Genomic DNA, 27341 nt, shown 5'->3' on the forward strand with positions numbered 1-27341 from the left:
AAAAGCCACTTTCAAAAATATGGGTTGACTTTCCCTCTCTACTTAAACTGTGCTTTTTTAGTTCTCTACCTGAAGGATTCATTGACAGGAATTGGTTTGAGTTTTTGTGGATTAGTTTTTTTTTTAATAGGAGTTGTAAAAAATCCCTTTTACCAACATCTTTTGCCAAACACCTTTTGCCAGACTGTGTTATTTGAGTGATACCTTGTGCCCTGAAATAGTCTTTCTTGATATTGAGTTTACGCCAAGGTTCTAAAGTCCAAAGTGTAAAGGAATCATACTCACTTCTGAACAAAATATTGACACATTTGCTTATCATAACACAGGGCAGAACAAACTGTAGTTAGGCAATAGTTTTTGGAACTATTTCATAACTGCAGTCGGAAATCAAGATTTACATTCTGGGGCGTTGGAGGACTTTTATAATAATTTTCTTAATGGTTAGACTACATCCTCCAAGGTCCACTTACCAGGGCAGGATTTAGATGCTTTAGTGTGAAGGCCACAAAGTTACCGTCACCAATTCCGTTTGGTGGCAGCCTCAAAGCATTTTGATAATAAAACGTTGCTTATTTAAAATGCAAAAGAAGCTGAACTTCTTTCCGGTAGGGAAAGGGAAACGAAACGACCAAATCACACTGAGAAGATACTAGGCCATTTTTAAGCAAATATCCTCATAAACACTGAGCTTTGAACTGACTCAAACTCTCAACTGTGACCTGAAAGAGAGGGATTTTGGCCTACTACCAGGGAAGAAACCAGAGAAAGAGTTTCAGCTGAACTAATAATTACTTTTAAAAACAAGAGCATTTCCAAAGCCTTCAAAACAAAGTGGTGCAAGTCTCAAACTTTCTCCTTCACTTAGGGTGCAAATCTCGACATTTAAATATAAATTACATTTATTTAGGCAGGAACCCTCTCCAAAAAAGCAGATGAACATCTACCACAGGGATCCAAACTGGTATTTCTGGTTGGGGAAGCAGGCTGTATGAAGTCTTGCAAACCTAGGGCTTCTTCTCAGGTCCACGACGACACTCTCAACTCGGGATATTAGAGAAGGGACCAAAGAGCCAGAAGATGGGGCGCGCAGCCCAATAGTCCGCGCGCCCCTCAGGCTGCAGCGGGTGCGTCTGGGGTCAGGTTCTCCGTTCCCTCCCCCAGCACCCCACCCCACGCTCGGGGTCTGTGCGGGAAGCACACCGATTCCAGCTCCCTCCCGGATGCGGGGGTGGGCTGGGAATGGCCATCCTGCTTCCCCTCCACCCCTCCCAATTCCTCACCAGTAGCAAAGGGAAGGCGTGAGGCCCCGAGGCGGGAGGGCTAGCTCCGGAGGGAGGCCCCGCTCGCCGCCGGGCGTACCTGGCTCTCGGCTGCGGGGATGCCGGACTCGAGCTCGCACAGTGCGCGGAAGTTGTGCAGCTCGAAGTCGGCGTCGACCTGGAGGGAAAAGGTCACCTCGGAGAGGTCCCTCCGCACACAGTACACGGTGAGCAGCATGGCCCGGGCCCGACCCAGCTCGGCTCGGCCCGGCCTCAGCGCAGGGCGGCGGGGCGGCGGCGGCGGCAGGGCCTGGCTGGTGCTGCGGGCGGACGACGCGGGCTGCTCGCTCACCCGCTCGCTCCTTCCCTCCCTCACACACACTCAGTGACTCACTCCCTCCCGCCCTCACCAGCAAGCACGGCCGCCACCACCCGCCTGCGACTCCGTCTGCCTGCTTGCCGGCCTGCCTCCCACCGCTGCCGCCAAGCGCGCCAGCCGCCCGGCGCCCCGCCCCGCCGCAACGCGGCTGCCGTAAAGCCCGCCTGGCCCTCCCCGTTTCCCTCCTCGGTGCGGCGGAGGGGCGGGCTGCGAAGGCGAGGCGGGAAGCTAGGAGAGGACTGGAGTGGGCGTGGGAGGGGAGTCGGCGGGAGGGCGGGCGAGGAAGCCGGACGGAATTAGGAGGAAAAAAAGTATTAATTGCTTGACTTAATAAGTGACATCTGTGGAGGACTCCAAAATCTCATTTATTCATCCAGCGGGCTTTTATTGAGTGCCTGCTGACAGATATCCACGTGGGTACAAAAATGCGTAAAAATACAGGTCTTTGACCTTAATGCACCCTCAAGCTAGTACAGGAGACTGAGAACTAAGCAGATAGTTCTAAGACATATTTTCCGAAACAGAGATTGAGGCTCAGAGATACCAATTTTTTTTTCTTATCCCGATGAGACAGGGTTAAAGGCAAAATCGTTAAATCCCCTGCCTCCTCTGTAGAACCCCGGCTCACTGATCCCTGCCTTATTCTTCAGCCTTGCCGCCTGAGCCCTTTCTGCACGTTGCCGTCCCAGCCACACTGACTTTCAGTTCCCCCTATGCTCCATTCCTCTGCCTCGTAAATAGTTTTCCCTCTACTTGGACGGTTTCTTTCCTATCCCTAGCGAACCCCAGGACCTAGTGCAGTGCCCTTATTGGGCACAGCTTAGAATCCACTCGATAAAATATTTGCTACTTTAATGGCCTGTTTAAGATGAGAGAGATAGAAGCCCAAAACACGAGAATGAGTCAGAAAACCAAAACGGGAAGAGGAAGATAAAATGGATGCAAGATTGGTATCTCTTTATTGACTCCCTACTCCCCCATCCATGGAGTAGGGACCCCCTCTTTTATAAGGGAACAGCATGGCTACACATGCAGGTAAGTGTAGGTAGGTTTGGTGGCAAGAAAATAAGCAAATGACCAGCTGAAACATTTTCCGGGTAAAGGAGGAGGGAAGGTCATCCGTGGAGAATGAAGAGAGAAGGTGGAGGAAGGAGAGGGGTGGAGAAGGGTGGTTGTTATCAGCTACAGAAAGCCTGACTATCAATGGTTGAAACAAATGAAGGTTTATTTTTCTTACAGAATAGGAAGACTGGAGGTAGATGGCTGCACTGGTTCAGTGACCCAGTGATGCAAGGGCCCGTATTTCTGCAAGTCTTTTGACGTTTCCCTGAAGTTCATGGTACAGCTGGCTGCCTCCACTCCATGCATTGTTCTCTTATTCAAGGCAAGAGCTTGCCCAGAAGTCCCCCAGCAGGTTTCTGCTTACATCTCACTGGCCAGAACTGTGTCACAGATGCAAGAAACGCCAGGAAAGTAAGTGTTTAGCTCTTCTCACCTCTTTAAAGGATATGAACAGGGCAGAAAGGGATTGGAATGGGTTTTAGGTGAGACATACATCGTGCCTACCACAGCAGAGAAAGTTTGAAATAACCATTGTACATTGAAGCAAGTTGAGCAGAGAAATGATGTAGGATTGCCAGGTGGTGTCGAGGATTCAGTTGAAGTTGGAGTCATGAATTGACTAGTTTTTGTTCTATATTTTTTCTACTGGTGCTCAGGTGCACAGATGTGATAGATTTTATTTTCTAAAGATGACTAGGACAGTATCTTCCATTTGGTATATTCTTCCTACAATGTGATCATGACATTCCTCCCATTAAGAGATGGGGTATATGTCCCTCCATTTGAATTATGGCAGATGGACTCTGGCATAAATATCATTGTGTGACTTCTGAGGCTAGGTCATAAAAGGCAATATAGCTTCTGCCTGATTCTCTTGGAACACTTGCTCTTGGAACCCAGCAGCCATGCTGTGAGGAAGCCCAAATTGTCCCAGGCAGTGAGACCACATGGAGAGAACATGTGTAGATGTTCCAGGCAACAACCCAGCTGAGATCAAAGCCAATTACCGAGAAAACCCACCACGCACATGAATGCAAACACATTCAGTTGATTTCAGTTCCAGCTGTTGAGTCATCATCACCCTTTGAATCTTCCCAGCTGAGGCCCCAGGCATCATGCAGCCACCTCTGCTATGTTCTTTTTCAATTCCTGACCCACAGACTCTGGGAGCATAATAAAATAGTTATTTTACATGACAAAGTTTGGGGTGGTTTATTATGAAGAACAAGAATTGGTACACTGAATACAGGCACAGCCAGTAAACTGAAAAAAAAAAAAAAAGAGAACTTTTAATTGTAGTATAATATATAAAAAGAAAAGTGCATGTATCTTAAGTGTGTAGTGTGATTTTTTCACAAACTGAACACCCCTTATCCTCCCTTCCAATCACTAACTCTCCCTCCCCACCCCCCTCCAAGTGTAACCACCATCCTGACTTTTAACAGCATAGATTAGTTTTGCTTGTTTTTCTACCACACATAACCACACTCACACAATTTATAGTCCTATGTCTGCCTTCTTTCACTCGACATTAAGTGGGTTTTATTTTCATATCATTGCATGTAATTATAGCTTGTACCTTCTCATTGCTGTATAATATTTTGTGTGGGGAACATACCACAGTTCATCCATTCTGTAGCTGATGGGCATTTGAGAAGATAAGTTTTTCCTTGAACCATTGTGACTCATGGTTTTCAAAATTCTCAACCAGTAAGAATCCTAACTAACATAAGCCCATAGCTTTATACCAATCAGCTCCTTTCCTCTTGGGCGTCACCCCTTTTGGACTCTGCTCAGTTGCCTCTTGGGATCTGGCTCCAGAGTGGACTCCCACTTCTCTCTCATCACTCTATGAGATGGCCTTTGCACCTCTATTACTTGTGACCACAAACGGCCTGTGACATCTCTAGTCTTTAATTCTAAGTCTGCAGTGGGGTGGAAAAGACCTAGACAAGCAGGGCTGCCAAGAAGAACGAAACCCATGTCTTGATCATTACGGTGTGTCAAGAACCTTGCAAATGATTGCTAACATTTACTGAATTAACATTAACATTTGTTTGGCTCACTTTGTGCCAGACACTCCTCTAAGCATGTTATGTGTGTTGAGTCATTTAATCCTCACAAAAATCCTATGAGGTAGTATCTCCACTTTACAGATGAAGAAACTGAGGCACAGAAAGGGGTCAGTCACTTGCCCAAGAATACACAAACAGTAAATGGCAGCTCCAGAATTCAAACCAGGCAGTCTCACTCGACTTTACACTGCTGCATGTAAGACCTCATTTTTCTCCTTCTAAAAGCCCTCAGAGGTGGGAACTATTAGTATTCATTCCTATTTCATGGGTAAGGAAACAGGTGTGGGGATTTTAATTAACTCACCCAAGTTCACTCAGCTAGTGAATGGCAGATTCTCCAAACTGGAAGAATCCCTAAGAGTGAAAACATCGATTTAACCAGAACACAAATGCTCTGCCTGCACATTAAGTGTGGCGACAAAACCCTGACTTTCCACACCATTTGGCCCCCACCAGCAAAGCTGCTGTCTACTGCTGGGTTCAAATCAGTAAAGAGGCATCCACCCTAGTTGGTTTTTAAAACTTTATGCAGTAGAATTAAATCTCCCAAACTCTCAGACACTGTAAGTACTTGTTTGATATCTGTGACCTGCTTTTTTTTTTATCCTTAAACAACAAACATTTAATTCTCATAGCTCTAGAGGTTGGGAAGTCCAAGATCAAGGTACTGATAGATTTGGCATCTGGTGAGGTCAATTTTGCTTGTTTTTAGCAGATAAGTATTGCTCTTTAAAACCGTCTCTCCCCATCAGCTTCTAGTTGCTCAAAGAAGCCTGTGTCACCTTATTGTTTCTGGGATGTCAACTGATAGCAGCTGGTGCTCCATTTTATTCATTTTACCTTAACACAAAAACTCTTCTCTTTCAGTTTCCTATTTCTTAGGTTAGGATCATGTGCATATGTATAATGCAATGCCTCCTTCCTTTCTTGCTTATCTTTCCTAAAATCTGATCGCGTTTCAGTTCCACTTTGTTCTAGGTCAACTCTTCCTCTCCGTTTCTGATGCACCTTGTACTCTTTGGGCTAGCAAGACATTCATTTCAGGTTATGGCTGTAATTTCAAAAGCCATAATTTGCCTACTCAGAAGTTTGGGGCTGGAGGTCAATATGTTCTTTGATTACCAAAGTCAGCCCTGGGCAAAACTACAAAAGAAGCCAAAGTTTGTCCTTGGCAAGCTCAGCTTTCTGCACCTTCCTTGGCTCCTGAACCTTCTCTCCACCTGCTCCTCTTAGTTCTCATGTGCTCCTATTTCTTCACTTGCTTTTCAAAACCTGCTCTCAAGGCAGGATCTGGACTAATTCACACTAAGGTACTAATGACAGGAGAAACTCAATATGGATCTCTCTTAGGGGATTTGCATTTTAATAGGGGATAAATCATCAGCTGCAGATTTCTCAGCTTAGGGGACTTGGTGGGAAAGGTAAATTTTCCCAAGAACCTTCTGGATTGACACAGATCTACTTCACCTACTCTGCTGACATTTGACCCTTGATATACCTAGCTCAATACCCACTGTGACAGTTAAACTTCTTTCCTATTCTTCTTCCTCTTCAAGAAACTCCTGGTTTTACAAGAGAAACTTGAGTGTCTTTCTTCTTGGGACACCACATCACAGTTGTAGAGGAACCTCAGGTGTCATAGCTAAGAGTATAGAGCCAGCTTTTAAGATATAAAGTGGATAAAAAGCATTCTGAGGGTGGGCACTGCCAATGTCAGAATCATTGCAGTATTGTGGATATGTTCAAAGTCTTTTAGCCACCTGGAACAACCTTGGGCCTCTCACCATAATCAGCAGCAGAACCATATTGGACATAGACCATTTATTCTTTTGGGGGGGTGGTGGCGATTTATTTATTCATTTCTTCAACAATTATTGACACCTACTGCATGTTAGACATTGTTCTAGGTCCTAGTGGTACAGCAGGCAACAAGACAAAGTGCCTATCTACATGATGCTTAAAGTTCTAGTAGGGGGTGGTAGACAAAGAACATATAAAATGGGGAGGATGGTATAGCTGCGTGGTAGAGTACATGCTTAACATGCAGCAGGTCCTGGGTTTGATCCCAAGTACCTCCACTTAAAAAAATTAAAAATAAATAAACCTAATTACCTCCCCCCTAAAACAAACAAAACCCCCAAAAGAACGCAGAAAATGTGTCAGGTGGTGGTAGGTCCTATAAAGAAAATTTAAAAAGCAAGCAGCAGATTGGGAGTGTTGGGGAACTGGGGTACACCGTGGCTGCTACTTTACACACAGTGGTCACACCAAGCCTGTCTTATAAGGTGACATCCGAGCAGATGAATGAAGGCATAAATCATGTGGACACCTAGTTAATTGCAAGTGCTGAGACCTAAATACAGAAGTATACTTGCCATGTTGGGGGAACAGCATGAAGAATAGCACTTTTGGAGATCAGTGAATCAGGAGAAGGAGCCCATGGGTCCAGATTATGTGGTAAGTAATTGAAAGGACCCTGGCTTTTCCTGACTCAAACAGGAAGCCACAGGAGCGTGTTGTGCAGAGAAGTGGTATGATGTGACATTCGTGTTAAAAATCACTTTGGCTAACTTGCAGAGGAAGGCAAGAGTGGACTAATTAGAAAGCAATTGCAATAACTCAGGCGAGAGATCACTGGGGACCTCACCAGGTGGAGGTGTGGAGGTACTGAAAAGTGAAGATGGACTCTGTATTCATTTTGAAGGTAGAGCCGATAGGACTTGCTGATGCACTGAATATGGGGTGTGAAAGAGGACTCAAGGATGGCTACAAGGCATGTGCTTGTATTCCAGAGTGTATATAGTCCTTTAAGCTCCTCTGCTTGCTAGAGGGAAGTTTATTAGAATGAAAGGATCGCCAACAAACTCCTGGGCAGTTTTGAAAATAAGATCCCACCCCAATTATCTTTTCAAATCCCTTTCCCCCCCGCCCCGCCCCCGACCTCACAGGCCTGTGGCAGGATGCCCACACATCCTGAGACCTAGAGTTCATGAACTGACCTGTGGATAACTACGCTCTGCCCCTCGCTCATGAGAAACTGAATTAGTTCTCTATATTCACAAGTTCTACCTTTCCAATAACTACTTCAGTATCAGCCCTCCAAAGCCCTCCCCACCCCCGCTCCCCAGCAACAACAAAAACTCCTCTAGCCTCAGATGCGGTATCTTCTACCCAGAGCTGAATATACGCCCAATTCAATATCTTTAATAGCCCTAATGTTCATCCTTTATCTGTCACGAAACTTCCTGCCATTTTAACATTTGCTGGTGCTGAATCGGGTGGTCAGAACTTTCTGTTTACAGGAGGCAGATTTCAACATGAGGAGTCTTATTTTCAGGAAATGATCCTGCACGACCAAACTAGCCTCATGAGCGCAATTTAGCACCGTTTTGTCGCTTCGCTATAGCCGGCGCACAAAAGCCTCAACTGCAAGCTGCGCTTCTCTTTGGTCACATCGGCCACGGCCAGGACTTCGTACGATGCCAGAGCGGAAACCCCAGGCAGTGCCTCGCCACCCCCATCACCACGCCCGCAGTCCCAGAGCCTTGCAGAAACGCGCCTGCGCCGCATCACGTGGCTGTGGGCCGTGGCAGTCATGTGACCCGCGCGGCCAATGTTTGGCGTCCGCGCGGGGTGGGGGTGGGGGGGTCTCCTGGTTGCTACGCGACCCCAGGACAGGCTGGGTTTGCACTGCGTGGCTTTATCCCGCGAGGTAGCAGTGGAAGTTTCAGACTTGGCCCATCCTGTTGGACGCGCTGGTTTCGCCCAGGGTTTTTTTGCGGCTGCTGCCTTCTTTCTGGCAGGAGCCCCACGGCGACCCCGACCCCCTTGGGTCTTCAAGCCTAGAAACAGGGCGTCCGGGCGTCCGCGGTCAGGCGGGCTCCTTTTCCTCCGGGACTAGGTCGGCGGCTGGGGTGCAGCAGGGCCGCCCTGGGTAGGCCGGTCGACGCTGCTTTGGCAAGCTTAGCTGGAGAGAACCCGCTCACTCTCTAGTTCGGGCAGGGCTGTGGCTGAGGCAGTGGCTGGCGAGAGACTAGTTCCTGGTCCAAGGCGTGGCATCTTGCAGCTTCCTTCTTTGCGGCTTTTGTGAATGCTTAGGCTTGTTGCTTTGGCCAGAAAAGGGAAATAGGGTCTCTGTGTACTACGCTTCTTTCCTGAAACGATTGTGTTTTGAGTAGTTGTAGACTGGAGACACAGATTTCTATTTTTTAAAAAAAGATATTCACAGAAGTGAAAAGAGTAAAATACTTTTTTAAAAAGTTTATGTATTTAACACTAAAAAAAGAAAGGCCTCATCTTTGGGATTTCTAATATTCTTCTTGCTGTTCAGCTTTTTTTGTTTGTTTCAGGGTTAGGACAAGGATCAGGGTTAGGTCTAGTTATAGGTTTACAGGTAGGTTCAGGGTTAAGACTGGGTTCAGGGTTAGAGCTAGGTTCAGGTTTAGGGATGAAGTGTTAGGGCTAGTTGCATGGTTATGTCTAGGTTCAGGGTTAGGACTAGATTCAGGTTTAGGGCTTCGTGCAAGGTTAGGGCTATGTGGAGGGTAAGGGCTTCGTGCAAGGTTAGGGCTATGTGGAGGGTAAGGGCTAGTTGCAGGGTTAGGGCTAGCTGCAGGATTAGAGCTAGCTTCAGGGTTAGGTCTAGGTGCTGTTCAGCATTTTTAATCCAGAAAAACGGACTTGTATGTAGCTCACTGCTTATTAGAAAGTTTGCTGTTTCATCTGTACCTAACATATTTGGATTGGGTTTTTCTTCTTTCATTATAATCATTAACTTGTGAAATAAAGTGGGCAGGTTTCGCTAACCTTTTTTTTTTTTTTTCATGCATAAGGATACGTAATCAGAGAAACTATTTGCCAGACATCAGTGCTTCTCAGACTTGAGTATGTATAGCAACCACTTGGGGGAACTCGTTAAAATGCATATTGCGAATCTTCAGGTCTGGAGCAGGGCCTGAGTTTCTGCATGTTCAACAAGCTCCCAGGTGTAGATGAGGCTGTTGGCCTGATGCATACTTGGAATAACAGTAGTCCTAGGTAATTGCTATTCCTAGTTAATAGCACAACTGCCTCCTTTCTGTATCTGTTTTTAGGCCAAAACAACAATTTCTTAACATCTGTGAACTTACAGTTACATAACGAAGGAAAAGTCGCAGGGTGGAAATGACAAACAGCTGATAGTCTACATAGAATTTCTATTTTGGTTATTTTGTTAGTTTGATTAGTTAGTGTGTTAGTTTGATTTTGTTAGTTTGAAGATTTACAGTATTCGAAATAACAGGCTTAAAACTGTCAACCTTTTTGTTGTTAAAAAGGCTTTTAAATAGAAAGGTGAAATTTCTCCTGGCATTGAAGGACACACTTACCCCCCAGGTCCAGAATTGACTCTCACCGAATCACCCAGCATTCCTAGTCCTTTGGTTTTTTTAAAAGCTTTATCATATTAGAACACACCTGCAGTTCTGAACACAGAGACTAAGCAGTGAAGACTAGCCAATCTATGCGCCAGTTAAAAGAGAGGAAATTTTAAATGATATAAGAAAAATTAGATACCAGGAACCTAGCACAATGATTTATAAAACTGATGGGGTTTCATATATGTAAAAATTAACGAAAATCATTATATTGTCATTCATGAAAGATTTGACTGTCCCCAGTAGACTCTTTGACTCAAGAATGATACTGTGATTTTTCTTAATGTTTCTTGTGCTTGGGGTTTATTGATCTGCTTGGAGCTATGGTTTTTTGTTAAATCTGGAAAAAATTTGACCAGTCTTCCTTCAAATGCTTTTCAGACTGCCTCTCTCCTTTGTGGTCTCGTAGTGCACATACATGTATTAGGCCACCTGAAGTTGTTCCACAGATTAAGGATGCTCTGTCCTTTCTTAAAAAATTCTTTTATCAGTTTTAGGTAACTTCTATTGCTTTGTCTTCAAGTTAACTAATCTTTTTTGGGGGGAGAGGGCAGTATTTAATCACATTGGATTTAACTCTCAGAATTGTAGTTCTCCCAGAGCATGATACTAAGGCGCCACGTTTACCCAGTGGAGATCTCTCCAGGTTGTGCCAAAGTGCTCTGCCTTGTTCAGTGTCTTTACTGGCAACTTGGATAAAGTCAAAGAGAGCAAGCCTAGTAGGTGTTTAGTTGACATAGAGTCAGGAGATAGCACTAATAGGTTAGCTGACGGGAACAAGATGCAAAGCGACCGAGACAGGTCAAAATGAAAAAGGTGAAATCTAGGCTCTAGAGTTAAGTTCAAGCAGTTAGATGCACCAGATAAGGGAGACTTGAGTTCATGGGTGAAAAACGAAGGCAGTGATTTTAATTGCTTGCACACTCAATGTAGATTACTAGCCTGACATATTTGTTAGGAAAGGGAGAGATAAAACACTTTTGCATTTTATATTGCATGTATAAAGTGGCCTTATCCAAAATAAAGGATATAACCCCTCCCCCACAAATTTTTCATCTCTGAATGTTCAATTATAATCTTTTCTTTATATATCCCATGACTCTATTCTACATTTCAAACAGATGGAATACAGTTACAATAACAGTTTTAATGTCTTTGCTGCTAACTCTAACATCTGTGTCATTTCCGGGTCACTTTTTATTGATTGATTTGGCTCCTCATTAGGGGTCAGATTTTCCTGTCTCTTTGCATGCCTGATAATTTTTTATTGGATGCCAGATATTGTAAGTTTTACTTTGTTCAGTGCTGCATAGTTTTGTATTCCTATAAACCTTGAGCTTTGGTCTGGGGTGCAGTTAAGTTACTTAAAAATAGTTTGATTCTTCTGGGTCTTGCTTTTAAGGTTTGTTGGACCAGAGCAATGCCACCTCTAGAGCTGATTGTTCCCGCTGGGGCAAGACCGCCATGAATGCTTTTTCAATGCCCCATAAATGGTGAATTTTTCTAATCTGGCTGATGGGAATAGGCACTGTTCCCCACTCAGCGTAAGCATCAAGCATCTTTCCCTATGATCTTTTCAAGTGGTTCTTCCCCAGCCTTGGGTAGTTTTCTTACACATGTGTGCTAAGTAGGACTTTGATGAATACTAGAAGAAATCCCTGGGGTTTTCTCTTTCTCTGAACTGCTCTCCCCTTTGCTGTCACTCTGTCCTGTGAACTCTAGCTGCCTTGGTCTCGCTGGATTCAGCTCGGTCTCCTTGATTCAGGGACTCCACTGAGCTCTGGCTCGGGTTTCCTTCCCTGTACTGTAGCCTGGAAATTTCAGGCAGTTCTGGGCCAGAACTAGGGCTCATCAAATTTGTTCTGTTCTCAGGGATTCCTGACCTTTGTGGTTGGATGTCCAGTGTAATAAAAACCATTGCTTCGTGTGTGTGTGTGTGTGTGTGTGTGTGTGTGTGTGTGTGTGTGTGTGTGTGTTTGCTCCTCTTTTGGTTGTTTTAGGTGGGAAGGTAAGTCTGGTCCCTGTCTCTCTGCCCTGGCTTCTGGAACTGGAAGTCCAAATATCACACCAATTTTACCACTTTTACCACTCAAAACCACTGGATAGAGACACTTTTAAGTTAGGTTGCATACTGTTGATCTCCCATCCAATTTATTCCAGGAGAAGGCAACTATTATCTTGTTTTTATATTCCTACAGACTTCACCAATAGCCTGGCACTTGGCTGACACTCAGTAAAAGCCGGAGTGGGTGAATAAACTATTTTGAGCAAACAGCTGTCGATCAACTTACGGTGTTTTCTTCCAACATTTGTTGATGGGCTTTTGCAATTTTCTTGCCTGCCAGCAGCAAATGAAAGCTAGGTAAAATGGACATTTCTGGGACTTGTTATTCATGATTGTAATTATCCCCCCAAATGCACCCTTTAAAAAAGCTTATTAACAGGCATGAGGTGACTTTTTGGGGTGATGGAAATATTCTAAAACTGGGTTGTGGTGATGGTTGCATAAGTTTACAAAAGAAATCATTGAATAGTACACTTAAAAATAGGTGTATTTTGTGGTTTAAAAGGGACACCTAAATAAAGCATTTTTTTTTTGGAAAAAGCTTATCTTGGAGATTTCCAAGGCATTTTAAGGTGAAAAAAAGGAAGTTGCTTACCACTTCATATAGATTAAATCCAGTTAAACTTTTTTGTTTTGTTTTGTTTTTTGGGGGGAGGTAATTAGTTTTATTTACTATTATTATTTTTTATTTAACAGAGGTACTGGGGATTGAACCCATGGCCTCATGCATGCTAAGCATGTGGTCTACCACTGAGCTATACCCTCCCCCCTAAACCCAATCTTGATAAAAGCCTCATATGTACTGAAATATAACCTTGATTGGGTAGGGGTGGACTATGATGGACTTTCACTTTGTATAATACATGTTTATTATTATGTTTTGTAATACAAAAAAGAATATTAAAGGGAAGATTAATTTTTTTTTCACTGAGAGAAAATCTAGTAAAGGGCAAGAGAAAAACGTGTATTCGACCCATCCACAAGGCAGTGGACAGACCGAATTATTTAGCTGCTGGCTGTTGTTCCAGAAACCAGGTTTAAGTAATGAAGTGTATTATTTGGAGCCTGGGTCTTCAGTGTCAGAAGAGGTGCTCTGAAACAATGTGGAAAGCAGCTATGGGGATGATATCAATTCAGGGGAATTCTTTTATCCTCTTAGCATCTAATAAATGATGAGACTCACTCCTTCCCAACAGCTCTGAATCTGACCGAAACCTTTGACAGATAAGATCATCTGTAATTCTGGATCCTAGGGAGGAAGTTGCTTTGCAGTGCACAGTGACATCACTGCCTTAGCACTTCAATTTCCTTATCAAATATAAATAATATGTCATTTATTTTATAGGATAATTAGAAGGACCAATGAGATAAAATACAGCAAGTGTTGAATTCAGAAGGAAATTGGGCTGTGAAAGCATATAATAAAACAGAACAAATGCTTTATCATACCACTGATTTTATTATACTACAGGAAATATTTATTGTATTAAACATGCTTTATTTATATGAGATCTCTATCTGTACTTCAAGCATTGATCTTGAATATGTCTATCTTCCAAAGATGTGGCAGGATGTCCTTTCTCCTGGTTTGAATTACCTAGCCTGAGTTGGTTCATAGATTTGTCTAAACAGCATTTTCCCATGTGTCCTAGAGCTTTGTGTCACTTTAGAACCTCAGTTTTAAGCTACTCCCTTAAGTCATCAATTATTTGAGTATTTAGTCTTACTAGTAACTTGAGTCGGACCTGCTTACCCAGAGTGTATGGTATATAATGAATAATCAGCCGTTGGATTTGTCTAATGTTTTTCTCTCTAAGGACAAGGTTGATGATGTCCTTTCAGCTGCACATCATCACCCGAAGTCAGAAAAGTTTAGTTACCTCTTACAGTCCCGACTTTGCCGATGAAGAGGAGCTCTTCAGAAGCAGCTGACTTCCTTAGAGAGGCAAAGAGGGATGCCATCTCAGAGAAATGCATAGGAAACTGGCTGGGGCTTTGAAAAATCTAAACATTTTCTTCAAGAAAAAAGCAAATGGTGCAAAGATTCCATGAAGATAGCCTATGGTATAATCAAATTATTGAGGTGTCAGGATGAAATCAGATTGACTAAAAGACCTAAACCGATTGAGTGATGGAAGGGAAGTTCTGTCTGTTTCCTGAATTCTCCTTTCTTTGTTAGATGATCAAGCGGAAGTTTTCTGTGCCCTCTCCTGGCTTGACTTTGAAACTGCATAACAGGGATAGTCTTTAAACTTCCCTGGGTGGATCTTCCCTTAAATAAATTCATGTTCTCCCTTTCTCTTGCCCAGGAGGCTTATTTTGGACTAGAGAGAGACAGAGGCCAATTACTTGGCATCTGGATAAAAGTGGTTCGAATAATCAGGCTTCAGATGTCCGTTTGACAAGCTGAATAGAGAGACTGAATAACCAATCTCGTGTTCAAATAGTACATATTATTTTCTGTATTCAGAAATGATACTTTTATTGGTGGTAACTCTATGTGACTGTGTACAGTATCCCCCAGGCATTGTTGAGTGTATAACTTTATAGAAGAGTGGAGATTTAGACACATTTTGATAAAAAGTATTCTGAACATGCTCAAAAATACCTATTTTTCTTTAGAGGCGGGCAACAAGGAAGGTAAAGATGAGAACTGATGATGTAACAGGTGAGTGGAGTGTCCCAGAAGCCCCCAGCCAGGTGGCTCTGGGGGGCTGGAGTAGCTTCAGGATCGTCTCTGAGCCTCCACAAGCACAGACAAGTTCAGTGTTGACTCCTTGTGCGGAACCCTTGCATCATGCATGGGGCCAAAGGGAATCCACGTGGACAGCTGAAATGTACACGGTGTTTTTGTCACACTCTTTGGCTGCCACAGTTTTTTGGCTGAAGCAGTAATCACCCCAGAGCTGATCTCCACAGCTTCCAGAAGATCTGTCCAGTCATTCACTCACTCACCAAATATTTATTATATTACTTGTTTACAAAGCACTGTCCTTGGAGGCACTCAAAAGAGTGGTGCAGATACGAGAACTTATAGTTTAACTAGAACAATGCTTCGGAACTTTTCTCCTGTCGTGGCACACACAGAAAATTATATAATTTTATGTCCTACTGAGGTAAATGGTGGGGAAAGGGTGAGGGGGTTTAGGGGCATTAATATGGGGTTTGGTAAAAGAAAAAATGTATATTTTCTACATATTATCGAATTATGCTTTGAAAAATGGTAGTACTAGAGACTTCTGTATATTGATCATAATAAAATTTTTCAATAAAATATTTTCAAGATTTTTGCTTTCTTCTGTGAATGTAACTTTCTAAATCAGGTTTTGTACTTAAAAGGGTTACATGCAATAATGGCCAGAACTTTTCAAGAGGGATCTCTTCAAGTTCTTGATAGCTATGAGCAATTAGAAACTCAAATAGGTAATAAAAATTTAAAAAGAAATTTGAACATTAAAAAATTTACAAAAGTTAAAATACTTAAAGAAATGTGTTACTCTTTCATTAACAGCTGTACAATTGAAATTTCTTGTGATAACATTAATAGATTCTGAATCCAATCAAACTCTCTTATGTCAAGCATTTTAAAATAATGGCACAGTTCTGATTAAAAAATTTTTTTATTGAAGTATAGTTTATTTACCATGTTACTTTCAGGTGTACAGCAAAGTAATTCATTTATACATACACATATATACACATATATTTTCTTTTCAGATTCTTTTCCATTATATGTTATTGTAAGAAATTGAATATTGCTCCCTGTGCTATATACAGTAGGTCCTGTTGTTCATCTGTTTTATATGTAGTAACAGACAGTTCTGATTTAAAGCACGTTCTTTCAGGGATGATAGCCACCTGGTATGTACTGGTATTCACTGTTAATGGCCAGCTGGCATCTGTTCTGATTGGTCAATATTTGTGCCATCTCAGATGCTAAGTATTTTTAATGTCACCCTGCCCATAAGCACTATTAAAGCGGTCACCCTGAGGTTAGCTTGGACACTGTGTGGACATCAGCCAAAAATGAACAGAAATATCTGTTACAATGTGAAGACAGATTTGGGTCAGCCGTCTGGGGCTGCTCTGGCAGAGCCTTCCAACCGGCTCCCCTGCCCCTCCACCCTTGACCAGCTGCATCTTGGGTTGCTGCTCCTCCTCCTTGGGCCTCCAGAACTCAGCTCCTCTAGTAAGGCCCTGAACCCTTGTCCATAAAATGCAGCAGCTTACTCGGCAGCTGGTTCCTGAAGTTGATGTCCGGGTGGACACACATGGCAAGGCGCAAATGCCGTTGACCCTTCTGCCTACTTGCGAGGATTGCAAGGCAGGATGTCAGACTCTGCTCGCTGGGATCATCCCCTGAGGATCTCCCCATGGCCTGCATGCACCTAAAGGTGGTCAGTGTAGCTTCCAGCCCCAAGGGCCATGGGACCTTTATATTGTGTCCCCCCTGTAACCCAAGTGTGATACACCGGTGTGCTATGACCACGGTTAGGAAACTGCAAGAGAGGAAATCAAACGTACAATGGTAACACTACCTACTGTTTATCAGCGCATGGTTTACCAGGCTCTTCCACGGCAGACCTCATTTAACCCTCATAAGAACAGCCAGTAAGGATTATCATCCCATTTTACAGAGTAGGTGATAGGTTCAGAAGGGCGAGTTGCTCAGGTTGATGAGCTCAGTCCATCCTTCCCTGACTGGGGTGCCTCAAGGAGGTACAGTGGGTGGGCTGGGTTAAACAATGTGTTATTGGAGTGACAGCTGGACTGGAAAGTCTTAGGGAAAATTTAACTGGTAAATAATGTGAAATTTTTATGCTGAAATAAGCATCATGAAATAGAACGAAAACTTTGCACACATTTGCAAGATCAAACATGAAATTTCAAAGAAATGTTGTGCTTTACGGGGGGCTACTTTGAGCGAGGCCCCCAGACCCATGGGGAGTAGGGGTGTGTTTTCTCTTCTGCCATCAGTGATTGAGATACACTGATAGTGGACCCAAGACTTAAACTTTTTTTCTGATTCCACATCCCATGCTTATCCCACTTAGAAAACTGTTAAGATTTTAGGAGACTTCTAGAGAGAGTAGTGTGAGTGTGGGCTTCAGTTGAACGTTGGGCATGTGAAGATGGGAACTAGGGAGAGAGTGTTCCAGCAAAGGAAAGGAGGCAAGAGAGTGGTGCTGTGTAAGGTGAACAATGGCCGGAGAGGCAAGAACATGAAGATGTCTAATAGGAAATTGGATGAGAAAGGTGCACTGGCTTCAGGAAGTGCTATCTGGCAGGAAAGCCTGTGGGATACTAGCAGTGATGAGACCAGTTGGAAAGCTAGAAGTGGGAAGGCCTGAACCAGAGTAGCAGGGGACGGCTTGCAAACAGGAAACCATCAGGACTTACGGAAGGATGGGGTGAGGGTGGGGCATGATCAAGGAGAGGGAGGTGGGAAGTCTCTGGCTGAACGTGCACCCCACCTGAAGTGTCATTTAAACATCCAGGTGGCTATTACCTGCCAGAGAATCATAATAAATATGATGCAGACCAGACATTCAGGGCTCTTGATCCATGAGGTCTTGAGTCCCCTGGTCCCATCTTTGATCTTAAACAAACAAACAAACAAACAAACAAACAAAACCATCCAGGTGAAAACAAACAAACCATCCAGGTAGATAGCACAGGGAATATTAAATAGCCTGTCATAATGAAAAACAATGTGTAAAAGAACATATAAGGGAGGAAGGTATAGCTCAGTGGTAGAGCATGTGCTTAGCATGTGCAGGGTCCTGGGTTCAATCCCCAGTACCTCCATTAAAAAAAAAACAATAATTAGAAATAAATAAACCAAATTACCCCCCCCCCAAAGAATATATATATATAACTGAATCACTATGCTGTACACCAGAAGCTAACACAACATTGTAAATCAACTCTAATACTATAAAAACAAACAAACAAACAAACCCATCCAGGTGGGGAGTTAGCAAATGGTTAACAGGAGCCAAGGGCTGGGATTTGGGTGGTGAAGTATCTGCCTCTAGGTGAAAATTGATATTGAAAACGACTGTCATCAGAGAAGTTGTCATCAGAGAGCAGGAGAGGAGGGGCGCTCCTGGTCAAAGAGGCCACCTGAGGAAGTTTGAAGGAAGGAAGTGTTCAGCAGTAGCGAATGATGGAGAGAGGCTGGAGTCATTGTCACCTAGTACTTGGCACATAGGAGGCACTCAAATATGTGTGAGAAGAATGAAAGTAAGAAACAGGAGTAAGAAAATGATACATTCAAGACAAGTGATTTGAAAAAAGTAGTGGTAGAATCTGGGCAGAATGTTAAGAGAATAACCAACAGAGGGTAGGCTATAGCTCAAGCGGTAGAGCCAGTGCTTAGCAAGTGGGAGGTCCTGGGTTCAATTCCTAGCACCTCCTTTAAAAATAAATCAGTGAACCTAATTACCTGCCCCCACCAAAAATAAATAAATAAATCTGAAAAAAAAAAAAAAAAAAAAAAAAAAGAATAGCCAAGAAATTGTTGCATTTGTTCCAGAAAACAGCAGGGACCTGCATGGCAGCTTCTTGCGACACTGAATCCCTGTCATTGACCATTAGGAAACTGCCCCACCCTGCAGGGTGGAGGCTGGAGTGCTGTGGTATTTAATGTGCGGCTTTAGGTAAGGTTCCGATTTAATGCAAACCTGGGCCTTTCCCATTCAATTGCAACTTTTAGGGATTAAAAAAAATACTACTAAACGGCTCACTTAATTTCATTACAAGTCACTTCCTCTTTTTCCCCCTTAGAGATAAAGAGGACTTCAGATTAGTGAGCTTGCCTCTAAGTCCTTTTAAAAAGGTTATTTAAAAAGACTGTACTTTCTGAGACTCCCACCCAGACATTTCTTGGTACGTTATTTAAAAAAAATGCTCCAATTTCCCTCGCTTAGAGAACGGACTTTCCCTTTCAAATCTTTCAGGTTTTAAAACTATTACTTTGAATGGGAGAAGCAGCTACCAAGGGCCTGGTTTTAGTGGGGCGCAGACACACCTGGGGCAGTGCTGGTGGACGTGAGCGAGGAGCCCCGGCCTGGCTCTATTTACTGAAGGAGCCAGAGGCCGAAGTCCAGAAAGGGATGCAGGGAGAGAGCGGCCGGGTCCCTGGGGCCCCTCCCCCGCCCGTGATCCCCAGGGCGCCCCTGCCCTTTGAGCCCAGGCGGCTCAGGCGCTGGCACGCGGGGACCAGCCGCGGGCAGGCGGGCAGGATGCTGCGGCTGCTGGCGTCCAGCTGCGCCCGGAGCCTGGGGGCCGGTGGGGGCGCGCGGGGACTGCTTCCCCCGCAGGGCACGCGTCCTGCCTTGGGGCTCCGTGGCCTCGGCTGCAGCCTGAGCCGCCAGGCCTCCGACGCCCCCCGGAACCAGCCCCCCAGCCCCGAGCTAGTGGCCCGGTCGGTGGGCATCTGCTCCATGATGCGGCTGCCCGTGCAGGCCTCCCCCGAGGGGCTGGACGCCGCCTTCGTCGGGGTGCCCTTGGACATTGGGACCTCCAACCGGCCTGGGGCAAGGTAAGGCCCGAAGGAGGAAGGACTCAGGGACACGTGTCGGGACAGCCAGGCCACCACTGCCCCACAACCCAGGGTCAGGTCGGAAGGCGGTGCCTGGCTTCAAAATGCCCCTAATCCTTTGAGAGACAATTGATTTCCTCCGTATCTCATCCAGCAACCGCCAGGGCTCAGCACATGTCATCCACTGGTAAGGAAAAGAAGGTTGGGGACCCAGTCTTCTCCACGCCCCATTCCCAGGCCTTGCTGGGATGGTGGCTGTGGGTACCCCAGTTTACAGAGGCAGGGGACATTAAATTTGAGAACAGAAGCTGGTTGCCCCTTACCCAAACTTCTAAATATCATCTGACTCAAGAATTGCTCAGATTAAGGCAATTTTCCTAAGGTCAAGTTAGAGCAAGTAAAATTGATTTTCATAATTATTGAACATCAGCTATTTCTGATTCGGCTCAGCAGCATTCCATTTAACTATGGGTCTAAGTTATAAATGCCACCTTTTATTAAATGTCTACTAAGTGCAAGATGCTTTGCATAGATGACTTCATTTAATCCTTACAACAACAGGGTAAGGTAAATATCATTATTATTTTAACAGATTAGGAAATTGAGGCTCAGGTAGATTAAAACATTATCTAATGCTATTTAGTAAATTGGTGGTGGGTGGGCCTCTACGTCTGTGCCTTTATCTCTACACTATGTACCCTAGATCAGTGGTTCTCAGCAGGGGTTGATTTTGTCCCTGGGGACATTTGGCAGAGTTTGGAGGCATTTTTGGTTAACATAATGTGGGGGAGGAGGTGCTACTGGCACCGAGTGGGTAAAGACCGGGGACACTGCTAAACATCCTGCAATGAACAGGATGACCCCACCCACCTCCCAACAAAGGTTCACCCAGCCCCAGCCCAGAGGCTGGGAAGCCCCAGTCTAGGCAGGGACCTTAAACCTTTAGGGATGGCTCACAGGATGACTCTTCCTCCTCCAGATTTGGACCCCGTCGGATCCGCGAGGAATCAGTGCTGCTTCGGACAGCCAACCCTAGCACTGGAGCCCTCCCCTTCCAGTCCCTCATGGTTGCAGACCTGGGCGATGTGAATGTCAATCTTTACAACCTTCAGGACAGCTGCCGCCTAATTCGAGAGGCTTATCAGAAAATTGTAGCAGCCAGCTGTATTCCTCTGACCTTGGGTAACGGCATCTGCAAGGGCCAGTGGAGTTCTCTGAGCTCAGAGTTTATTTTCCTGAGCTGGAGAACACTTATTTCTCCAGGACAAGGCACTGTGAAATGGAGACAGTAGGAAAGGGAACATTTTTAGTTCATTGATTTTAACCCTGGGGAGAAGATATCTAAATTTTTGGAATAGTATGACTGACAGGGATGGATTCGGGTGAAGCAAGTGAGGCATTCACCTTGGTGCAAAATTTAAGGGGTGCCAAAAAGTCAACAATTTGTGCTACCGGTTTTCCTTTTTTGCCTCAGGCTCCTATATGGCTCAGAACAGCCCAGTTCCTGATCCTACGTTTCTTTAACATTTATCATGGACTTTGTTGCATTGATTTTGATTTTTAAAAATATTACATTAAAGTAGCATTTACCTTGATGACTGAGCTTTTTTTGGTGTCCCTTAAATTTTGCATCCGGGCAAGTGCCTTACCCACCTCACCTTGTCCCAGCCCTTAATTCTAGGCCTGTGGAAGGCTGCCAGCAGGGGCTCAGTTGTGACTTTTAAACTATTTCAAGGACATTATTTTAATGACTTTATTTGATAGGAGAACTGCAAGGGGGATCCTTTCTTCTCATCAGGGTCTATGTCAATCTATAGGGCAGCTTTCCTTTTACCCCCTCCCCCGACCCCCACCCCACTCTCACTGTAGCGTTTCTTTTTCGGTTCACTGGCAGTCAAAAAGTCATGTACCTTTTTCTAAATATCCAAATTTATTTTTGTCGAATTAGAGGACCTAGCTTGCAGAGCATAGTGTAAGGAGTGGGGTTGCTGGCTGGAGTGGTTTGAAATCTAAACTCCACCTCTCACTAGCTCTTCTTACTTCATTTCCTTACCTGTAAAATGGGAGTAATAATACCGACCATCTATCTCCTTATATTGTGCCAGGGGCATATAATGCAAGTTCATATAAAGTGCCCAGCTTTGTGTCTGGCATGTTTTAAGCTTCAGTAAATGTTAGCTATTATTGTTATTCTTAATTATCAATAGTAATACTTTTCTAGGCCTGTGCTGTCCAATATGGTAGCTCCTAGCTGCATGTGGCTATTTAAATTAATTACAATAAAATAAAATAAATTCAGCTCCTCATTTGCACGAGCCACATTTCAATAGCCAATGGCTCGTGACCACCACGTTGGCCATTGCAGATACAGAACACGTGCATCACTGTGGAAAGTTCAATTAGAGCTGTTGCGAGCATTTTACCTGTAAGCCTTAATTTAATTTCCTCTTTTAAATGACAATGTAATGTCAAACATTTAGTGGCTATTTTCCTGCCACTGAACAACATCTTATTTTAGCTGGGGTTATAGTTCTTCACTGTAATTGAAAGGGTGGCAGAATGGGGCAAATTGAAGATTGTTCTAGGTGATGCCGGGTCCTCAAATCTTATCCACTTACCTACATGCCAGATATTTTCTTCTTTTTTCTCTTTGAAGGTGGCGATCACACCATCACATATCCTATATTGCAAGCAATGGCAGAAAAGTAAGTCCCAGAAGGCTGGGCCCAAGCGAGGTTTCAAAATTCAGGAGCTGGGGAATGAGTTGTTTGCTGCCAGATGGCATCAGGTGACCTCTGATGGCCCAGGTTATTGGGGGTGATAGAAAATTCCCGACTGAGTTGCTTCTGTGGATCAAAATTAAGGTTGAGCTGCAGGTGTGTCTGTCAGTCACCAGCTGGAAGCCAAGACAATTTATTCTTAACACTCTGGCCACCCTCCCATGCCCTAGATCTGCTCCGGTATGCACACTCAGCATTTGCTTCTGTTTTTGGAAGTTGAGCCCCAAGTGAAATATACAACCCCCATTAAGTTCACTTTCTGTTTTGCTTCAAAGGCCGAATACAAACACTGACAAGCACGATGGTGTTGCTTGCAGAGGAGAGGCCCTGTTTTCTCCTGAAAGGGCCCCTTTCCCAGAGGATGAGAATATGGACTTTTCCAGTAATGAAAGTCTCCCAGGGATTGACTAACTCTGGTTAATTAGTTTGAGAAAGAAACAGACCTGCCAAGGCAGTGCAGCTCCAGAATTCATATATAGGAAAGATACGTGGGCAGCATTCTGGTTGGGGTGGGTGAGTGGGTACAAGTCTTTTCTTGAAGCTATGTTTGCCTGGCATTGACTTGGATTGTCTGTTTATTTTGGGTGGCTGGCAGGGTTGATGGAGATTATGGAGAGAGAGGTGGGTGGGAGCTGCTTCTTGGCACCACAGTTGGAGAAAGGCTGGAGCTGTTTAGTTGAAGCCTTCAACTGAGCTCATCTGAACCACCACCTTTTATCCTCATCCTCCCAGCCCTCTCCATCTCTAAGTGAAGAAAATTCTGGGTGATCGGTGGGGAGCGTCAGCTAAAGCAAATGACTATTTTTTGCCTGACTTCTTGGAGCTTATTGCTCTTCTGAGATGCTAAGTGGCTTGAAGACATAAACCAGTTAGAAGACTGGTAATTGATACCAGGTCCCCCCTCCATGCCTGTGAATTGTCATCAAGTTTTGGTGGCCTGGAGGGTGGCTGTGTTTGGCCCCCCTGGGAGGCCTGCCCTCTGAGCTGCCCTGTTGTCATCAGGCACGGTCCCGTGGGGCTGGTGCATGTGGACGCTCACATGGACACAGCCGACAAGGCCCTGGGGGAGAAGCTCTATCATGGGACGCCCTTCCGCCGTTGCGTGGACGAGGGACTCCTGGACTGTAAGCGTGTGGTGCAGATTGGCATCCGGGGCTCTTCCACAACCTTGGATACTTACAGATACAGCCGGAGTCAGGTGACAGAGCGAAAACCCCTCCCTTAGTCCCCAGCCCTCAAAGTGCCCTCTTCTCCATTGCCCATTCAATGGCAGCTATAGATTCAATGGCAGCTTTGCTAATCAAGTTTAGAAAGTAGGAACGGAAGCTGAGTTTGTGTCACGTGTAGTAGAGAGGAGCGAGGATGTTAGTCCACGAGGCAGAGGAGGGCTCATCGCTGGGGAGGGAAGACAAGCAGAAACAAACCAAGCCCTTGGATGATGCTGGCTTGGAAATGCTGAGCAGGTCCAGACCCAAGGCGAGTGGCTGACTTCTTAGTTCTCAACCTCAAACCCATTGGTAAACACATAGGATGAGACCCCAAGGGAAAAGACCCACATTCTTTGCTTTTAGAGTTTGCAAAGGCCAGTCTTCTGGACAGCTGTTCAGGAGGTGCTGGCATGAGCTGTCCATGGTTTCTCACTCTTGCTTTAGCCAAGACCTTCTCTGATTCCATCTCCATAGGTCAGCTTTGACTTGCTCCCTGCTTCTTTACTGGTCATCGTCCCGCCCTTTCTCACCTGTGAAACAGGGATGATAGTTTCCTCCTCGCGGAGACTGAGGGTCAAATGTGAGGTGCACGGGAGCTTAGCATGGGGTAGACCCATGGCAAATGCCCAGGAGGTGCTGCCGTGCAGGAGGGTCGACCCTCTGCTCTTTGATTTTTACCTTCTCAGGGCTTCCGGGTGGTGCTGGCTGAAGACTGCTGGCTGAAGTCACTGGTTCCTCTGATGGGGGAAGTGAGGCAGCAGATGGGAGGCAAACCCATTTACATCAGCTTTGATATTGACGGCTTGGATCCCGCCTACGCCCCGGGGACAGGGACGCCTGAAATTGCTGGTCTCATGCCTAGTCAGGTAAGGAGGCTCCACCGGTGACAATTCCTGGGAGTGAGGATACTTAACTCCCCACTTTCCTGGGACTTCAATTGAGTCTTCAGGAATCAGGGTGGGATTTTAAAGGCAGAGCACCTGGGCCCTTACTGTTCTCAGGGCCAGTCACAGGTTTGGATTCTCTCTGATTGATGAGTGACTGATTTTGGCAAGGACCCTCATTTCTTGGGGATGTAATAATCCTTTATTTGATCTTGCTGCCTCTGGCCCACCTGTTCCTGGGGACAACATTGTAGCACCCCCTTTGCAAAACACCAAAGTTATCTTTTTGGGGTTCAATTTTAAAAGTACACACAATGGGATTAACCACCTCCCAAGGGAGTTCGGAAGTTTTAGAAACACCCAAATAAAGTCCCTATAGGTGTGCTGAGCATAAACACAGGGAGGCAGAATTGGAGTGTGGTTTTAACTAGAAGGAAAGCTCAGGGGGTGTACCTCTGTTCTCTTCACTACCCTATTCTTGGGGCCTAGAATAGTGTCTGATGTATCAGTAGGAGGCACTCAAAGATATTGGAATAAATGATTGAAGACTGTTTGAACCTAATCAGTTACTTTCTGTGCTTTCAGAAGGGAGGACCATCTTAACTGTCTCTCTCAAAGCCGTTCTCAGTTCACGTCCATTTTCTCAGCTTCTCATAACCTTCTGGCTTTTCACCTGCAGAAGGGAAGCAAAGTGATCCTCTCCCTACCATCCCCCTCGCTTCTGTCTTCTGGGCACATCTCACTACTTCTCACTACTCACGTCTCAGTACTTCTTCCATCTTGGCGTCTTTGCCTGTGTCTTTCTCTCTGCCTGGGCCACCCTTCCCCAACTCATCTGCTTCGTCAGCACTTGAGCTAAGTGCTTCCATCTTAGGGAAGCCTCCCCCCACCTCTTCAGGCTGTCACATGTCTTCATACTATTCTGTGCTTGCTCTTCTTGAAGCCCTTAATGCATGGCCTTCAAATGGCTGCTTTGCTGGTCTCTGTGATGCCCCCCAGTGTGCCTGGTGATCAGTGAATGTTGACCGAAGAAAAGTGACAGTTCCAAGTCAAAGGGCGGGTCTGGGCTGGCAGAAATCTCTACTGGTGGCTTTCTGTTGTAAATGATGACCACTGTGGACAGCTCAGGCTTGATCTTGGAACAGGCTCTGGAGATCATCCGGGGTTGTCAAGGCCTGAACGTGGTGGGTTGTGATCTTGTGGAAGTTTCACCGCCGTACGATCCTTCTGGTGAGTAAGGGAGACCACTGTGATCCACAGGCAGCTGCCAGTTTAAAATTAATCTAGTTAATAAGTAGAAGATGGGTGGGTCCTCTTGTGTAACTTAGGGACCTGCTGGGGATGTCCAACAGTGAGGAAAATACTTTACAGACAGGAGCCAATGAACCCTAACAAAACCCCTGAGGGGCGGCCAAGGATGATTAGCTTGTCCACCTGTCAGCAGAAGAGTGAAAAACTAGCCCGCAGTTCAGTGACAGGGCGGCACAGTTCCACCTGCCTTTGATATTTCATTGGAAAGTGAATTCTCAAGGCATAGATAATATTTATTAACATTAATAAGGTGGGGGAGTTAGCTGGTTTAGGAGAGAGATTCAAAGCAGGTGCCATCCCAATAATTTTAATTTAGAAAAGCTTCCAGAGTTAGGCCTATTAGCCTCAGAGGGTAGATAACAAATACAATACATACCATTATTATAGGTTTTCCTTTGGGGGAAAAAATCTGTTCTCGGAGTAAACAGAGAACCCTCTGAATTTTAAAATACTATTTCTGAGCGATCCTCATGGAGCAGAATGCCAGGGAAAGCATGTCCACAGGGCGTCGGGCGGTGCAGAGAGGAGTGTGGATGGATGGTGGGGCTCTGGGAGACGAAGCACAAAGGGATGAAGGCTGGGGGGTCCCGAGAGGCTGGGTCCCAGGAGGTGGTCCATGCGCTGTTCACGTTCGGGTTTCACTTCTTTGTAGGAAACACAGCCCTCCTAGCGGCTAACCTGCTGTTTGAGATGCTGTGTGCTCTCCCCAAAGTGACAGTCGTCTGAACCTTGTACTTTTCCAGCTAAAACAACAAACTGCACGGATGACAAATTCTCCGGACGAATTTATGCACAAGCTGTCTGAGTACTAGAGTTTATGCCAATAAAACTTTCCATCAGAAGTGTCATTGGTTGGCTGTAAAATCAGGGCATTCAGTAGAACTCTGATCCAAATAGCTGATATTCTTAAGGAGTATGAATTAACTTAAAAAAAAAAAAAAGCACTTGTGCTGCTTTGATTTTTTTTTTTCCCTTGAATGGTGATGGAGGAGATCACTTCTCGGCCTTTTGGCTAAGATCAAGTGTGATGGAGAAGAAAGGGGAAAGGGATAGAAAATTGATTATCTAAAATTTGGAGGAATGAAATGAAAAAAACCCTGTGAAATAATACTACAGAAACATTCCGTATTTCTCTAATATCCTCCTTTAAAATATAGCTCTCCCTCTGAGGAGCTGAGGACTGCACCTTGGTTTTAGGGTTGTGAATATAAAAAAGTTTGAAAGAAAGTAACATGGAGATCCTAACAAAGAACCTTCCCACACAAAACCCCAGGAGGATGCACGAACGTTTTCTAAACCAGATGACATCAGCTGACCTCCAAAGAGCTATTTGAAAAAAAATTAATTAAAACATTTTT

The 27341-nt window shown here is 44.8% G+C and overlaps 2 protein-coding genes across 5 annotated transcripts in view; one reads left to right on the plus strand and one right to left on the minus strand.

Annotated features, from left to right (window-relative positions):
• Positions 1-1781, minus strand: part of DDI2 (DNA damage inducible 1 homolog 2) — a 38945-nt gene extending 37164 nt beyond the window's left edge. For 2 of the 4 annotated variants that reach the window (XM_074377352.1, XM_010957497.3), the window contains exon 1: positions 1360-1663. In XM_074377352.1, coding sequence (XP_074233453.1) covers positions 1360-1497 — 138 coding nt within the window. In that variant the 5' untranslated portion in view covers positions 1498-1663. The other 2 variants (XM_074377354.1, XM_074377353.1) reach the window with 2 other exon arrangements.
• Positions 1782-19357: 17576 nt separating this feature from the next.
• AGMAT (agmatinase (putative)) lies at positions 19358-26825 on the plus strand. The gene is made up of 7 exons (XM_010957499.3): positions 19358-19800; positions 20780-20982; positions 22457-22505; positions 23583-23778; positions 24475-24654; positions 25818-25902; positions 26636-26825. The coding sequence occupies exons 1-7, from the start codon at positions 19373-19375 to the stop codon at positions 26707-26709; spliced, it is 1215 nt and encodes a 404-aa protein (XP_010955801.2). The 5' UTR covers positions 19358-19372; the 3' UTR covers positions 26710-26825.
• The last annotated feature ends 516 nt before the right edge of the window (positions 26826-27341 follow it).

The sequence above is a fragment of the Camelus bactrianus genome, chromosome 13 (assembly GCF_048773025.1).
Source record: "Camelus bactrianus isolate YW-2024 breed Bactrian camel chromosome 13, ASM4877302v1, whole genome shotgun sequence".
Lineage (NCBI taxonomy): Eukaryota > Metazoa > Chordata > Mammalia > Artiodactyla > Camelidae > Camelus > Camelus bactrianus.

Coding starts and splice junctions, on each gene's coding strand:
- AGMAT (XM_010957499.3), top strand. CDS start 19,373: ATGCAGGGAGAGAGCGGCCGGGTCCCTGGGGCCCCTCCCCCGCCCGTG. Junction 24,655..25,817: donor CTGGTCTCATGCCTAGTCAG/GTAAGGAGGCTC, acceptor ATCTTGGAACAG/GCTCTGGAGATCATCCGGGG. Junction 25,903..26,635: donor ACCGCCGTACGATCCTTCTG/GTGAGTAAGGGA, acceptor ACTTCTTTGTAG/GAAACACAGCCCTCCTAGCG.